The sequence below is a fragment of the Haemaphysalis longicornis genome, unplaced genomic scaffold (genome assembly GCF_048455015.1).
Source record: "Haemaphysalis longicornis isolate Haplotype H1 unplaced genomic scaffold, Haemaphysalis longicornis Haplotype H1 scaffold_1, whole genome shotgun sequence".
Classification (NCBI taxonomy): domain Eukaryota; kingdom Metazoa; phylum Arthropoda; class Arachnida; order Ixodida; family Ixodidae; genus Haemaphysalis; species Haemaphysalis longicornis.
Window position 1 is genome coordinate 438,049,579 of NW_027526203.1, and position 16,224 is coordinate 438,065,802.

The following is a 16,224-nucleotide window of genomic DNA, read 5'->3' on the forward strand; positions in this document are numbered from 1 at the left end:
GACCAAACTTTCCGCGTTCAAGTAGACCACGAAAGGCTATCGTCTTTAAAAATAAATTCGAAAGTACTGTCGCCTCTCTGCATTCTGTTTGCCGGTTTCCTAAGACTACAGTACCAAGACGCTCTACCAAGATGACGCTCTACCAAGATGGCTTGGCTTGACTGCGCTACTGCACGGCTCGCCCACCCTTAAACAGAATCAGACGCCCCAGCGTTCAGTCGGCCGGCTGCCGGCGGGTCGTCGCAATTCGTTCGCTCAGTTGAAACTAAGCCACGACACGATTTGTGCCAGGAAGAATGTGCATTTAGTTTGTTAGTTTGTAGACCGTATCAAGGTATTTCCAAGTAGCTCCACACAAAGCGCACATGCGGCGCTTCGATGACTGGTACGGGTAGAAAAATCTAAAGCCAATTAAAGGCGCGACAAGACTCAGCGAAGTTAATGCACGTACTAAGGAATTAAAATCAACCGCAACTTTTACTGCACATCGTAAAACCAAGCTGCGAGAAGCACTTTTTGCGGTAGGTGAACCAGCACAGGGGGCAAATCACATCGCATTTGACCGTCTCCTGTTATGGAGAGGGCGTTCTTCCACTCCGTATAGGCCTCGGCTAGTGATAGTTACGATTCCAATCGGTGCTGGCAGGCCTATCTGACGCATTTTGCAGCCGACAACATGGCAGTAGCGCGGTGTGCCAATTACTGAGATATCGAGAATGTCCAGCCAACGATAGCCTCGGTTGCCAATCGTGTTGTTTCGCAGAACCGAAACCGTAGCTGGTTTGAATTCTAATCTTGGACATCGTCCAATCACCGTCGCATCTGGTATGCGCGTCACTGCTGTTAGTATTTACGGCCGCCGCAAAGGTCGCATTGTAGTATTTGTTGTAAATTAAATACTGTTTTATCGACCGGATAAACGATGAAAAGTGTGTTCAAGTTTCAGCCAGTCTATGCAATGCAAACAAAAAGCAGAAGCTTGCCAAATTCACTTCAATGTCCTTTTAAGTATACAATGGACAGTAGCAGCATTCCTTTAATTAAATATAGACATCGGGTTGTTTGTCACGGTAGAAAATTTTAAAAATGCCGGAAAATTGAATTGACTTGAGCAAACTTCTACCGTGCTTGTCATGGGAGGAGCGAAACGGAAGGGAAGAGCGTGAGAGGCGTGCGGCGGAAGGCAGAAGACTATGAATGAATGAATGAATTTATTGTCAAGGAAAAGGAAAGGAAAGACCACCAGCAGGCGTAAATTGTCACACCTAGGGGTGGACACCGGAACGCCTGCTGGTGTGGGAGTTGGGGCAGAGGATGACAGATTCATAGAGAGGAGAGACTGAGGATAGAGGTGACATATTTACAGAAGCCTTTCGACGACCTTTGCAGCGAAGTGAGCCAATACGCGGCCATTTTTTTTAGCGTTATATCTCCTCTCTTCAACATGATTTTAATGCTCGTGTCTTTGAAGCGCAAGGCGACCGTTTGTGTGCGTCTGTTTGTATGTGGGCTTGTTTGCTTGTTTGCTTGTTTATAGGTGGCTGCTACCCAAGGAAGCGTTCGTCGGGGCAGAAACTTAAACTTTGCCGGCCGAGTACGTCCCGCACCGTCGGCGTTGTCGGTGCGCTAATTTTTACAGCGGTGCGGCCTCCGTGCTACGTTCAGGGCCTGGGTCGTTCTACGAACGCATCTCCAGTAGAAGTAAAAAAAGTTATGGCGGCGCAGAGTTCGTAACTGAACTTCGCTGGTCGTCCACATTCACAGGGTCGAATGGCTCATTGTTTTCTCTCCGGTGGCTTTGTGCTGGACACGTTACGCTACACCTACGGGGTACATCTCCGGGGTCTTTGAAGGCCTCAACAATATTCGGATTGCACTTTAGCAGTGTTTACTACCTTTAGTAATACAGTCGAGTCCACTTATAACGATACCGTTTATAACAATATATCGGATATAACGATGAACAGCTATGCCACCGTCCGCTTTTGTATGCTTTCCACGGGAAAATAAACCGCTTATTACAATGCTCCAGTGCCGTGATATCTGATATAACGACTGAATCGGGTTGCAGCAAGCACCTAAAATGCGAGGTGCCGCCGGCTCTCCGCGCCAACCACGCCGACACCCGTACACCCCTCAGAAAGCGAGTCAACTGCTCAGCTTACGAGGAAGCGAGAGGGGAGGGGAACAGTTCTCCTTCCAAACAACCCTCCCGATGCCGCCGCTTTGGCCCCGTCCCCGTGCCTCCTGCTTTGAATTTGACTGGGTGCCTCTTCAACTACCTCTGTTTTTCCGCGGATCAGACGTCAGGGCGGTGTTTTGGAAACGTCTGAGTGCCTCACTGAAGAAGCGATCGTTGCGCGGATGCGTGCTGCGGACAGCGGTGGCAGTGACCACTCTGACGACGCGGTTGCACAGCCTACTCGGGTGGCACCTTCGCAGGAGGCCGAGCGCGTGATACAGTCCCTCAGGGGCTTCGTTTCCACCAAGGACCCTTCGCTCAGCTAAGTGAAGCACCTATAGATGCGCTTGCAAAAGATGTGCGCCGGCTTTATGTGCAGAAAACAAAGCTGACCGAGTATGGCTTCTTTTCCACAAATAGGTAGCAGTACAACCTTGCTTGCCTGCAAATAAAATGTTTTGAGCTCTGCTACGTCTTTTTATTTCGCGACCCGCATATAACAATCATCGGTTATAACGATGGGATTTCCTTGGCACTTGGATATTGTTTTAAGTGGACTAGACTGTATATAAGGTTCCAGAGTAAACCCAAACCACGCTATAACAAAATTTTAGCGTGATTGAACACAGTCCAACCTAGTTTGTCGAGCGATAGCTCTTTTTTGCACCAAGAGAGCGTAGTGAACGCGAACACAATTGCAACGCAAAACAAAACATAGACGCTGCTGCGGGCTTAGTCACCGGTTTTAGCGCGAATGCGCAGTGAACTTTCTGATGTAACGAACCCTCCTTACTCGTCCCCCCTTCCCCATCGGCATGTCCCCTCATTTGGAACGAACGAGCGATTAGACGCTTTCACTCTTAAAGAGCCGCATGAGGCGCTGGCTCGACCTTCATTGAGCTTGAAAGGTCAGACTGACAGAACAAGGCATTATCTGGGAAATTTGTACCTGTAGTGATAAAGGTTTCGCTCTAAAAATCGTGTTCTTCGAATGATCGCTTTTTGCAAAGTTTCTCCATGGCGAGATATAAAAGTGCATATTTACGAAGCCCTTGTTTTTATCAAGACCTTCCTGATATGATTTTTTTGTCTTATTTTCACTTCATTAAAACGTGTGCTTATACGTGCTCGTACTAATGAAACGGCTGCAGTCCAGAACCGTCGTACAACAAAGAGGCTGATGGACTTGCCATTTCCTGGGTTTGCAAGGCGGGCTCTCTTATAAACGCGCACAATAGCCGCCCAAGCGGGTGCATATACATTGTGCTGACCTCGTACTCGCCGTAGTTCCACTCGACGCCTCTGTAAGCCACGTAGCAGCGCCTGTGGGAGGGGTGCACCTTGCCCGGAACCAAGTCGTCTTGGTGAACAGCGCGCCCAACGTAGAGGGTCTCGCCCTTGTCTTTGCCGCCGGGCTCAGCGTTTTCCGGAACATCGCCCCAGCGGCATGTGACCCACCGGTACCCTACGAGCCATGAAAGAACACAAGCGCTACAGTTCGTGGACTGGGAGGCGTTCATTTCGCGCGTCATTAAATAACCTACAAAACAACGCGTTCGGCGCAATAAAGTTGTCTAATAAACACGTTTTCACAGAAACCAGACCATGATAGGACAAATAGAGGATTGAACTCTAAACTCAAAATGCTTTTATTTGACCTGAATGGTGGCTTTCATGTTTAGGTGTATCACGTTCGGCCCTGGTGGCCTATATATTTTTGGGACATAAGCAAAATTCTAGAAACCTGAAAACAAAATGAAAACAGATCGTTTTCTGGGAAATATATAGTTCTTTGAGAATGCATCTTTCTATAGATATCACCATCACTCGTTTTTTGCTACAGCTGAACGCTAGTAATAGGAAGGCATTGCAGTGAAGACTAGGCTTACGTCGGGGTGACCCCAAAGACCGAAATCGATATTGGATGACATTGGTGTAAATCTAAAAATACTTGTACTACCTGATTCATTTTTGTATGCGGGCTAAGTGCTTTCTGAAATTGAGAAAAACAAGCAACAATTTTTTTTCTGTTGGATTATAAAATTTTACTTGCCTGCTGACCTAATTAGTAGAGACCAAATTTTAGGCAACTGCCTATTTATTTCCTTGCGCTTTTATCTGCCCTACTTTAATATATGAGCATGAATTCGAGGTTAAGAAATGCTTTAATGGTATTTCTATAGTGCAGATAAATGCCTGTTTTGGCGGTCTGTGCCTAAATGTGTATAAATGCCTATAAATTCCCTATTTCAAAATCGGCGCTTATAGGAACAGCATCTCGCATCGAGTATCGCTGGGAGCCCTGGTCCTCTTGTACAACCAACTCTCGGAAAACCACCGCTAGCGCGAGTGGAATGGGACGCTCATTCTCTGTGATCACAGGCACAATTTCGAATCCAAAAATCTGGAGATGGTGGTAATTTGCTATTGTTTCCACAATTTTCACAGTGATTCTTCGGCTATGTTTTGCGTGCTTTCTAAACAGATTTATTCAAACATGTGCATTCGCATCCCCGTTTCTAGAAAAATAACCAAATCCAGCTAAAGTTTTAACGCAATGGTTGAGCGTCGCATACGCTTTTGTTAGCACACATAACTTCTACACGGAAGAGCCAACCGCGAAGCATCACTGCGCTTCTGCATTTAAACTTTAGTGTGAACTGGCCCTAAAACACGCTTTTCCATCAAAAATCTGTTTTGCTGCTAAACACCTTTTGTAAAATGCTCGTAAAACAAGTGGAATTGTATTTGGCAGTGTTGGGTCGTCTTGCCTGAACGATTCGGATGATGTCATTGTATATAAGAAAACTGCTACTATAAGTGTACCTCACATGAGTGCTCATGTAAGACCATGTTAATTTCTTTATAAATCGTCGTCTTTCTTGCATTCAATATTTGTGTCTGTTTCTGTAGTGCTGGATCTGGCAGGCCTAAACTAACGCTCTTTTAATCATTATTACCAGCTCTCAACTACTATTTTTCACGGCTGCTTTACTATATTCGACGAAGAGCAAGGGACAGTGGCCTTTGAACATGAATGTGAGCAGTGCGCTTGCTGTTGAGCCAATGGATCGCCATTAGGCCGGCTGTTTTTTGGTACAATTGGAGGACTCCTGTCGGCGCCTTTGTGTCGTCGTCGTCGTCATCATCATCATCATCATCATCATCAGCAGCAGCAGCAGCAGCAGCAGCAGCAGCAGCAGCAGCAGCAGCAGCAGCAGCAGCAGCAGCCTGCCCAGGTTCACTGCACTCACCTCCAACCGCTACCGTCCTGCGCTACTCGAGCCCACAATTTACCCCCGAAGTTATCCTAATTGCCCACCGGTTGTCGGTCCGTCGCACTACGCAACCAGCCCAAGTTTATTTTTTTTATTTGAACTATGATATCGTCAAATTCAGTTCTCTGATCCAGCTAGCTCGTTTCTTGTCCCTGAGTGTTCTTCCTAACATTATTTGTCCCATGGCTATTGAGCCGACCTAAGTTTGCTTTCTAGTTGTTTAGTAAGGGGCCAAGTTTCAACTCCGCATGTCATCACCGGCAGTATGCACGGTTTGTAGATTTCCCTTTTGAGTGCCAGAGGTAGCTTACTTTTCATTATTTTGGAGTGCATACCTGTTCTGCACCTTATTTCTCTCTCGTGGTCGGGGTCAGCACTAACCATCTGTCCGAGGTAGTTATATTCTTTTACTTCTTCTAGCGTTTTGGTAAGCTGAAGATGACGTTTTTGATATGCTCATTCCTCATTACTTTACATTTATTCATATTTATTTTTAGCCCCACTGCCGTGTTTTCTGATTGTAGGTCCTCAAGCATTGTTGGCATGTGTTCTGCAGCTTCACTCAGCAAGACTATGTCATCTGCAAATCTAAAACACCTCAAGGATTCCCCGTTTATCCTTAATCCTATGTTTTCCCAGTCAACCTTTTCAAATACCCCCTCCAGGTATGCTGTCAATAGTTTTTGGCAAGATGGTATCCCCTTTTTCTCCCTTTCGGATCGGAAATTTATCGCTGGACTTGTGGACGGTTATCCTGCCCTTGCATTCCTTATATATGTCATCTAGAAGTCTTATGTAGGTTCCCTCTATTTCCTGGTCTCTTAGTGCTTCTAATACGGCTGCGGTGAGTACGGAATCAAACACTTTCTCATATGTATAAATGCCATGTAAGGGGGTGTAGGGTACTCTGCGGATTTTTCTATCACTTGATTGACGACGTGGATGGGATTCATGGTTGAGTACTCTTTCCTAACACCAGCCTCCTCTCTGGGTTCTTGGGATTCCAGGCTGTCACCTATGCGGCTAACTACAACTTTGGTAAACAGCTTGTAAACGACTGAGAGTAGGCTGATGGGCCGGTAATTCTTGAGGTCCTTGGGATCTTCCTTCTTATGGATCAAAATAATGTTGGCGTTTTTCCAGGCTATGGACACTTTTTGAGGCTTCAAGCATTCCTAAAATAGTACAGCAAGACTTTCCAGTACAATATCTCCTCTCTCCTTCAAAAGATCCACGGTTATGCGGTCGCCACCTGCAGCTTTTTCTATTTTCATGCCTTTGTGAGCTTTTCGAACTTCCTCTTCCGTTACTAGTGGACATCGCAAGTTGAGCTTGTACTATCTATAGTTTTCTCTCGTCTAACGTCGCTGGCATACAGCCTGGTGTAGAATCGTTCTGCTACGCCTATTATCGCGTCCAAGTTGTGCGTAATCTTACCCTGGTCGTCTCTGAGTGCGTACAGGTTGCCTTTGCCGATGACTGGCTTTCTCGAAATTGCTTTCAAGCTTCCCCCTATTTGCAGCGTTTCCTAAATCACTGCAATGCAGAAATTTCCTTTGTTTTATTTCTGTTACTCACTTTTGAGAACTCGGCTAATTCAATCCGATCCACCGTACTTGACACTTTCATGTCGTTACGCATGGCAATTCGTTGCTTCGTTTTCTTAGTTTTTTCAGTTTGTTCTCCACATGTTGCTTCTCCCACAGCTGCTGCTGATTCACTGAGTGCCGTTGTTAGGTTGTCAATAAGCCTGCCTACACTAACCTCGTTCTGCTCGTTCAACAGCGCAAATTTGTTTTGAAAATCTTTTTCCACTCCCGCGATCTGGCTCTGACTGATTCCATGGGGGGTTTCTTAGTTTCGTTCTTTCTGTTCTAATATTCAGCCTTAGCTTGCATCTAACCTTCCTGTGATCGCTGATCCGAATCCTACTTAGCACCTCTACGTCTTGGACGACGCCCTGGTTGTCACTTAGAATGAAGTCAATTTCGTTTTTGGTTGAACCATCAGAACCTTTCCATGTCCATTTCTTATTCTTTCGTTTGTAGAAAGATGTGTCCATTAACCACAGGTTACTTCTCTCTGCCAATCCCACCAGTGTATCTCCTCGACTGTTGCGATTGTCTATTCCGAAGTTTCCCACTGACCTTTCTCCTATTTGCTTCTTACCGACCTTTACGTTAAAGTCTCCCATCACAATCGTGAAGTGCGTTGTTGTCTTCTTCATTACGGATTCGACGTCCGCGTAGAAGCTATCTACGGCTTGATCATCATAGCTGGTTGTTGGCGCATATGCCTGTACTGTCTTTAACCTCCATCACTTATTTAGCTTAATGCCAATAGCCCCGACTCTCTCTCTAATGCTGAAAAACTCCCCCACTTTCGCTGCTATTTCTCTGTGGATTACAAATCTCACCCCGCGTTCTTTGATGATGATTGCTTTTGGTTTCCCCTTTGTAGCGGGGTGCTGACATGTCATCTTGCCAAAAAGGACTAATATACCTATGTTTTATACTCTTGGTCTAATACTAGCGTTGCTTAGGGTAGGCACAAAAAGCTGATTAGGCACAAAAGCTGATTAGGCACAACCACTGCGTGTCCACGCTTTTCTAGAGGTACCTAAAAACCTTAGCTGCATACCTTCTTTGATCAATTGCTCTCAACCTCATCTCGAAACATATTTTGCTCTGTGATTCTCGAACGTCAAACGACGCTCAGCTCATATCCCCCTGTACCGCTTCGTTAATTGTTTTTCCATGCGCGCCTAAGGCCAAGCGGCCTACCGTTCTCTGGTTCACTTCAACGCCTGATAGAACGTCTGATTTTAGGCAGAGTACAGCATTCGCAAATATGAGACCCGGAACAATTACTCCTTTCCGCATTCCTCTCACTACTTCATATTTGTTATATCCCCACACAGCTCTATGCTTCATTATAGCTGCGTTTCGCTTTCCCTTACCCTTAAGTTGCTCCTCGTGAGTTCTTAAGTAGTTATCCCCTTCGTTTATCCACACTCCTAAATATTTGTATTCCTTCACTCTGGGTAATTCGCCTTGCTGGATAGACACTGGGTCAGTGGTAGCGTCATTGAAAACCATTATTCCCGATTTTTCATTATCATTCATCAGCGAGGAGCATTTCAGTGTATTCGTGTAACGTGGAAAGATATTTTTCCAATTTTAAGGAAGAGGGAGATTTCTTCGCCGCCCGGAAGAGGCGTTTTTTTAGGTGATAATCTTCTTATGGTAATAGAATACCAGGGCCTATCCGCATCACCGCGAATACAGACGAGGGGCACGTGGCGGTCAACTAGGGTTAAGATTTTATTTTTAAACAACAGCCAGTTTTCATTCATCGATCTGGTAAACGCACTCTGGTTGAATTGGTGGTAGAATTGTAGAAGTTCTTCCTTAATAAGAGACAAGTCAGCTTTATTGGGGTCACGGATGTACTTATTAAGAGGTTGGCGCCTAGGTATGTGACTCGAAATGTTGAACAGTATAATGCTATGATCTCTTAGGCCGTTAGCACCCGACACAGATTAGATAAGTTCCGGGTTTGAAGTGAGGATAAGGTCTAGCGTATTCAAACCTCTAGTCGGTTCATTGACTGATTGTGTAAAATTATAAAGAAGGGCAAACTATAAGAAATCCCTAGACTGCTGTGTGTGGGCCGTGAAATTAGTCCAGTCAATATCAGGGAAATTAAGATCTCCGCAAAGTATTAAGTTTGCCCGTGGGAAGCGGGTAACCAAATCAAGGACGACGGAGGAAATATCTTCAATGAAAGAACGGTCGCAGTAGGGGGCCCGGTAGCAGGCGATCAGGATCTTCGTGCATGCAGGGACAGATATACGGATGCACAAAATTTCGTGTTCGTAGCTCGTAGTGAGGAGGTTGGATTCTATGCTGGATTTCACAAACACCAGAACGCCTTCACCTCTCCGACCAACCCTGTCGCGTCGGTACGTGGTAAACAACGAAGTGCAGCGAAGAAGCTCATGGTTGTCGACATCAGAGGTCAACTAAGATTCGGTGAAAACAGCGAGGTCTGTGCAGTTATCCTCAAGAAGGGCCTCCACAGCCTCCTTTTTCGGCACAACGCTGCGTACGTTTGTGAGGATGGCAGACATAGTATGAAAGGTGGGGTTGTAGGTAGGAATAGTCGGACATGATGACTCTGGGGAATGCCGAGGTAAAGGCTTGGAAGCACTCTTGGGCCACTATGATATCAGTTCGATGATGCTATCGGACTCCGCATTGTACATGAAATGTTTGTCGCCTATTATGAGCCGATCAAATCGTATTTTTAAGGAAGCGTCGGACTGATTGCCGAGTGCAGGAAGCTTCTTCCGGGCAAGTCGTGTGCGTTCAGAGAAATCCTCGCGAATAGAGAATGAAGTACCCTTAAGTTTTGGTCCAGCTGAAAGAATATTTGACTTGTCTTTGAAGTGCGTAAGTTTAATGATAATGGGTCGATTTTTTTCGGGGCGAAAACGGCCTAGCCTGTGCGCGCGTTCAATATCAGGGCTGTTAATGTTCAGCGAAAGATTTTTGGAGCAAAATGAGACAGTCTTGCCCTCGGATTCGTCCCACGTTTCGCCGTCGGCGTCCGGTAATACAAAAAATATAAGGTTAGAACGACGGAGGCGGTTGTCAGAGTCGTCGCATTTTTCAGTTAGTACCTTAAGTTTAGATGTTAGGTCGGAAATAGTGTCGTTGGAGGTGGCAGAACTAGGCGAACCGCCCCACTGGTCAGTACAAATCTTTTTTTCGAGGGCGTCCACGCGGAGGGAAAGGCGGGATACAGCCTGTTGCAGGTTTATGCGCTAATATTTGACCCTAGGTCGGTGGCTTCCTGGACGCTAATATTTATTAGGCGTTGCATATCGGTCTGGTTATCAGCTAAAAGAACAATGTTGTCTGCGTATAACATTCCCGGGATACGCTGTTGTACCACTTCGCCTTGCAGCATAGAGGTTAGGCTGAACCCTACTCGACTTTTTTCCAGTTTCTTTTCTAACCCTACCATGTAAAGCATAAACGGTATTGGGCTCAAAGGGCGTCCCTGTTTCAGTCCCAGATGGGTTTTGACCTGCTGGGCGCATTTCTGTCCTTCCCATGTAAGGTGCACTCTATTGTCTTTATAGAGTGCTATAAGGAACTGTATTAACTCGTCATCTAATCCCTGGAGTTTCAGCATTCTTTACAGCAGTTCTCTGTTTACGTTGTCATATGCCCCTTTAATTTCCAAGAACGTAATCGTTAATGGTCTATTCTGCGTTTTCGTAATTTCAATGCACTGTGTTATAACGAACAAATTATCATCCAATCGCCTGTCTTGTCTAAATCCATTCTGCAATTCCCCAAGTATTTCATTTTCTTCGATCCATGCTTGAATTTCTGATTTTAGCGCCTGCATTACGAATCTATACACCACTGACGTCACTGTGAGTGGTCTGTATGAATCAATACTGGCTTTGTCGCCTCTGTCTTTTTATATTAAATTCCTCCTACTTTCTAGCCAGTCCTCTGGTATTTGTTTGGTTTGCATAACCTTATCTATTGCCCTCATAAACGATTCCTTACTTTTAGGTCCAAGCAGGTTTATCAGTTGCATTCGTATTCCGTCCGGGCCCACTGCTGTGTCTGGGGGGAAACCTTTTGCTCTGCTTTTTTCCAATCAAGGTTGTCAAACTTATTTCCCTTTCCGCAGTCTTCTGTGGTGCTGATGTTATCGGTGCAGGCTTGTCTACCCCTATTGCCCTAAACTTCTCACTAATCATTCGATGAATATGCGCCAACGCGTGCTCTCCTTCTAACTGTTTCCCCTCCTCATCAATCAAGAATTTGTGATGGATATCCTTTTTTGAGCTTAGTAATCTCACATGGTTCCTAAACTTCTTGGATGAGCTTTTGTCCTTCTTCCGTACTTCTGCCATCCATTGTTCGCTTTACGGCTTCATCTTTGCTTGCACCATTTTCTGCACTTCTAGTTTTTCCTTCTCCTTCACTACCTCCGGTGCCATACCAGTTCTTTTCGTCTCGTTACTTTCTCTCGACGCCTTTTTTCGCTGTTCAATAGCCTTTTTTTTATTTCCTTATTCCACCAGCTTCTCGGCTTTCTCTCCCCTCTCCATCAGTTTCGTTGCTTTGCTTCATTCATCTTACCCTTTATGAACGCAATCATTTCGTCGTAATCCCAATTTTTGTCTGGGTATTTATTGATTTCGTTTTCCATTCTATCAGCGATTGATCTTTATCTTTTCATTGTTCAAATTGGTTCCTCCGATTGTACCTATTTCTAAATTTGTCCGGGTTGCGCCTCCAAAGTACGAGGTAAGCCGCTTGTGGTCGCTTCCTAAGCTGCTTGTTCCATTTTCATCTATCCTTATTTCCTGCAACCTTTCGTAAACTGTCTTGGATACTAAAATATAGCCTATGCTAGACTGTCTGTTACCGCTTTCCCACATTATTTGTCCGTCACACTTGCCTTCCGTGTCCAGTGTAGTACAGAATATGCCCGATAGTGAGATCCACGAAGCTTTCTCCTATCCTTCTAACTTCGCTTAACCCTATAATACCTCACTTTATGTCAGAAAGCTCCTCTAGTACAGCTAAGCTTTCCTTGCTAGTCAGAGTGCGTGCGTTGAACATTGCCGAGGTCTGGTTCCAATGACGGCCTTTCCGGACCCAGAGGTTCTTAGCACCTTGTGCTGTATCGCAGTTCTGACCGCCGCCGTGGACAGGTGCTCTACAGATGCTGGGGACTGAGGGCCGAGAGTATAGTTGGTTATTCATGGGAGCTGGCGGGCAACTACTACACCAGGGTGGCCGGATCCTCCTCTGGAGAGGGAATTCTGTTTGTGTCCCTAAGAGACGACCTAGCATGGTTTAACCTTCCTAGTTTAGCCACTTAGGTACACGGGATGAGGGTCACTTCTGTAGGAGGCAGCACTACATACCTGCATGGGTTGGGCACAAAGAACCAGACGAAAAATAGCGAGAGAGCGACAGAAGTTTTCCGCCGACGACGTTGTCGCGCACGCCTGTAGTGATACTGAGCCAGCGTTTGTCGGTTTTGCTTTTACACGCGTGGTTCTGAAGGAGTAAGCTGACACGGTGGCTTACTAATAAGATTAACTGACGTCTGGCCGTTGGAAAGGTAAGCTACCGCCATGCTCAAGTTTATACCTACGAAAAAAATTGGCTCCAATCCACGCTGTGAAGGTGGTTGGAAAGCAAAGCTTTAAACGACACCCAAAACAATTGCCCATTCGACGTCACTTGAATTCACACACGTGGCTATACAAAGAGTGAACCGAGAGATTCTGCCAGCCGTTACTTGGAATCTGCTGGGGTGGCATCCCGAACGCAGCAGCGTCGGCCACGATCGGGCTAGAGCGGTGGACGCCACCGCGGTAGCCCGGCCGTGCGTCGGCAGAAAGAAAACGGAGAGGAGAGTCTTTCGAAGGGTGAGACAGCGGAAGCTAGCCATCCTGATGTGCTAGCTCGGGGCTACACCACCGCGCGACACACGTGTAGACACCGAAACAATTCGGCATATGAGCTTAGTGATTCCCATTTATACTGATTTAAACTAGTTTAGTTTATTAAGTTTGAGAATTGTGATAAAGGCTGAGGGAACTTTTATAATCGATATTTATCAGGACCAGTTGCTCCTTCCGCCTTTTGTAATACCTCTTAAAACACAACGGAATTGGTATTCATCAGTTTAGAAAAATGGAGTCCCATTCGTGGCAAACAGTGCTCAAAAAGTAGTGTTTCTCTAGCGGCCAGATGTCTGTATGTGGTCTCTACATTTTGTTTTCCCGTCCTGCGAACCAATCCTTAACGTGTCTTTGCCGTACGACCACTTAATTCCGTCGGTTCCGGCTTACCCAGGAGGTGCTGTATAACAAGTTAATCAAGCTGTGCAAAGGAAGCGCGCAATGGACGTGAATCTGCGCCAAAACAGGCCCAAAACAACCTCGATAAAGCAGACGACAAGGCCGTACCGCCGACGCGCCGGACGGCAAGCAGGCACCTCCGCGCGGGGAACGCTGGGGGAATTCGCCGCGCCATCTACAGTGTGCTCCGGGAATGAAACACTCCGCACCCCCCCCCCCTCCCCCCCAGCCATCGCCTCCGCCGCGCTGGGAGTTTATTGTTCCGCACGCCGCGAAAGAACCGTTGGCTGGTATAGGTAGAAAGCTTTGCTTTAAAAATGGTTAGTTGGAAGTTCAGCTGGCCAAAGAGAAGCCGGGCAAGAGAAGCTGAGCTTCACAGCTGACGTTTAGCTGGCTAGTTTGGAGCTCAGCTCACGCAGCTGGGTCTAAGCCTGTCCGCCATACAGGGAAGCTTCTCGAACGTACGGTGACTGTTTGCTTACATTTCGGTTTTTTGGCTGTAACTTTACCAACAATGCGCCTAGCGAGCTGATTTAACTTGTCAAACTATCGGAACAGCAACGCGATAACGTGAGTGGGGCCTTTAAAGAGTGTCGCAGAAATTAGCTAGGTTTGTTTTGCTTTCATGTGACTCATCACATGCATAAAAAACAAAAAAAAAACAAAAAAAGTTTTCGTTTTCCTGTTGTAGATACAGGTCGCGCACGTCTTCGTTTGGAATCATTTGCATTTATGTAAAAATTTATGGTGCATACATTTACTACATTGGAGGCCTAAAAGGTTGTTTTGCTTGCCTATTTTTGGCGCCTAAAACGCGTTTTTAACGCCTAAAAATCTGTCCTCTAGTAATTAGATGTCATGCGTGTAATCGCTAATTACTTGCATCACAATCTCAATTTTCGTTCGTAAGCCTATAGGGTCCAAACATTAAAGAAAACACGCAGCGAAAATATTTCCGATAAAAAGAAAAAATCGGGGCTGAGAGGGGTATTGTGTTTCCGTGTAACCAGGATTTCACCAGATCTTTCACTCGGTTGACCTGCATGGGTAGTCTGCATCCCTCAATGGAGTTCGAAAAAAAAAAAGTGCGACAGTAGTGCCGCATTATACATAAGGTCATGCGTAGCATGCCGAGTGCTGCCTATTTATAAAATAATAAACGATGACTACGAATGAGTAGCTTTACTGTGATATAATGCTGTGATTAATGTTATACAACACCCTTGGAGACGATCGAACAGGATTTTTTTCTGGAAAGGCTATTTATTTCAATTGGCAAATGTTTTTTTTTCGAAATCATTACATCGACGTCCGTTCACATAAGGCTTAGTTACGTGTTTTAAGAGGTATGCAAATAACATGTCTCATGGAATGTATCGTATATCCGGACGTGTCGAATAATTGAAATCAAACATCAGGATTATCCGATATAACTACCCACCTATATCCTTACTAGTTTTCCAACTGATGATGTTTAATCGGCTTTTAATCGCTCGTATAACTTGGTATTGGTGGGGAGTAAGATCCTGGCAGGCGCTGCGAAAAACGTGCTGTGCTGTAAACGTGCCGTGACGAACGATGCAATCGGATGAAACGATATATTTACATTTTGTACATAGAAACCATGAGCGAGCTCGCGCAAGGTCTGCGCCAGGCACGTCGTCGTCGTCATCATCGTTCTGGGGTGAAGGCGCTATAAAGCGTTGCCCACCTGAGCCCCGTAACATCTAGGAACAGTCACATTTGTAGCCTGGTTCCCGCAGGCTCGCTCTCACTCAAATGAAAGCGCCTTCGTTAAATAGCCGGTTCCTGTTGACACATAATATAAAAATATACTCAAATGCTTAGGCCGATGGCCGGAAATCTGATTGGCTCGTAGAGAAAAAGGAAACGCTAGTGACTGTACGGAAAGCTCACCTTTACCCCCGGCCATTCGTCCCGCCAGAACGACGCCGATGTACGACGGGAGCGCTATCACTGACGCTCGTCAATATATCCGTCGGGACCGCGAAGGTGAGGGGGACGCGCTCGAGATACCGTTGATCGGCGAGCAGCGCCGGGATGGAGGAACAATGCTCATGTAAGGCCGCTGTTTTTTCAACTTCGTGCAAACCCTTGTATGCACAGTACAGGAGAATCTCTTTCCCTCCGTCTATCTCTCTCCTCACTTCTGTCCCTTTCTCAGGTTCGACAAGTGACAAATAACCTCCGTTGACTCACCGCTGGAAAAGGGCGCCATGACCGGGCGTAGAACCACCGACGCACATATGCGTTGTACGTGAAAGTAGGCTTTTTACCTGTCGCAGGGCGGCCCCGGCTGCAGCGCGATGCCGACTTGCTGCGCTGTTGGCCGCCAAAGAGAGACGAAATTATCCCAGCGGAGCTGTTATAGGCTGAACTCTGACCAAAACTGCGTGCCCCGACAGGATGTGTCGGTATCTTGCGGCAAAGCCAACTTCGTGGTGAGTGCTCGGTAGCCCTTAATCTAATGTAGCTATACTGACAAAAAAAAATCATTCTGAAATAGGGCACTAAGACGACTGTAGCACTGTGCCGAGTTTTATTTACTTGTCATGATTAGTTAATTCAGAGAGAGAGAGAGAGAGAGAGAGAGAGAGAGAGAGAGAGAGAGAGAGAGAGAGAGAGAGAGAGAGAGAGAGAGAGAGAGTACAACTTTATTGAGCCAAACAAAATTGCGGCGACTAAGTGCCGGCTGGGGTGGTTCCCTCTTCACGGGACACATATGCTTCCTCGGCTGCCTGGCCCCTGGAGATCAGGACGAGCTGGTCTTCCAAGGCGGGGCTGGTTAGCAAGGTCTCCCATCGCTCGTTAAGGGGTGTGGGGAGGGTGGTGGA

General features: G+C 46.2%; 1 protein-coding gene across 1 annotated transcript; it reads right to left on the bottom strand.

Annotated features, from left to right (window-relative positions):
• Positions 1 to 3,453: 3,453 nt before the first annotated feature.
• On the bottom strand, positions 3,454 to 15,452 carry LOC144155809 (uncharacterized; the record flags this gene model as incomplete). The annotated part of the gene is given in 2 exon segments (XM_077687484.1): positions 3,454 to 3,647; positions 15,287 to 15,452. Coding segments are annotated over 2 exon segments (210 nt in total), but the record flags the coding sequence as incomplete, so codon positions are not given.
• Between the last annotated feature and the right edge of the window lie 772 nt (positions 15,453 to 16,224).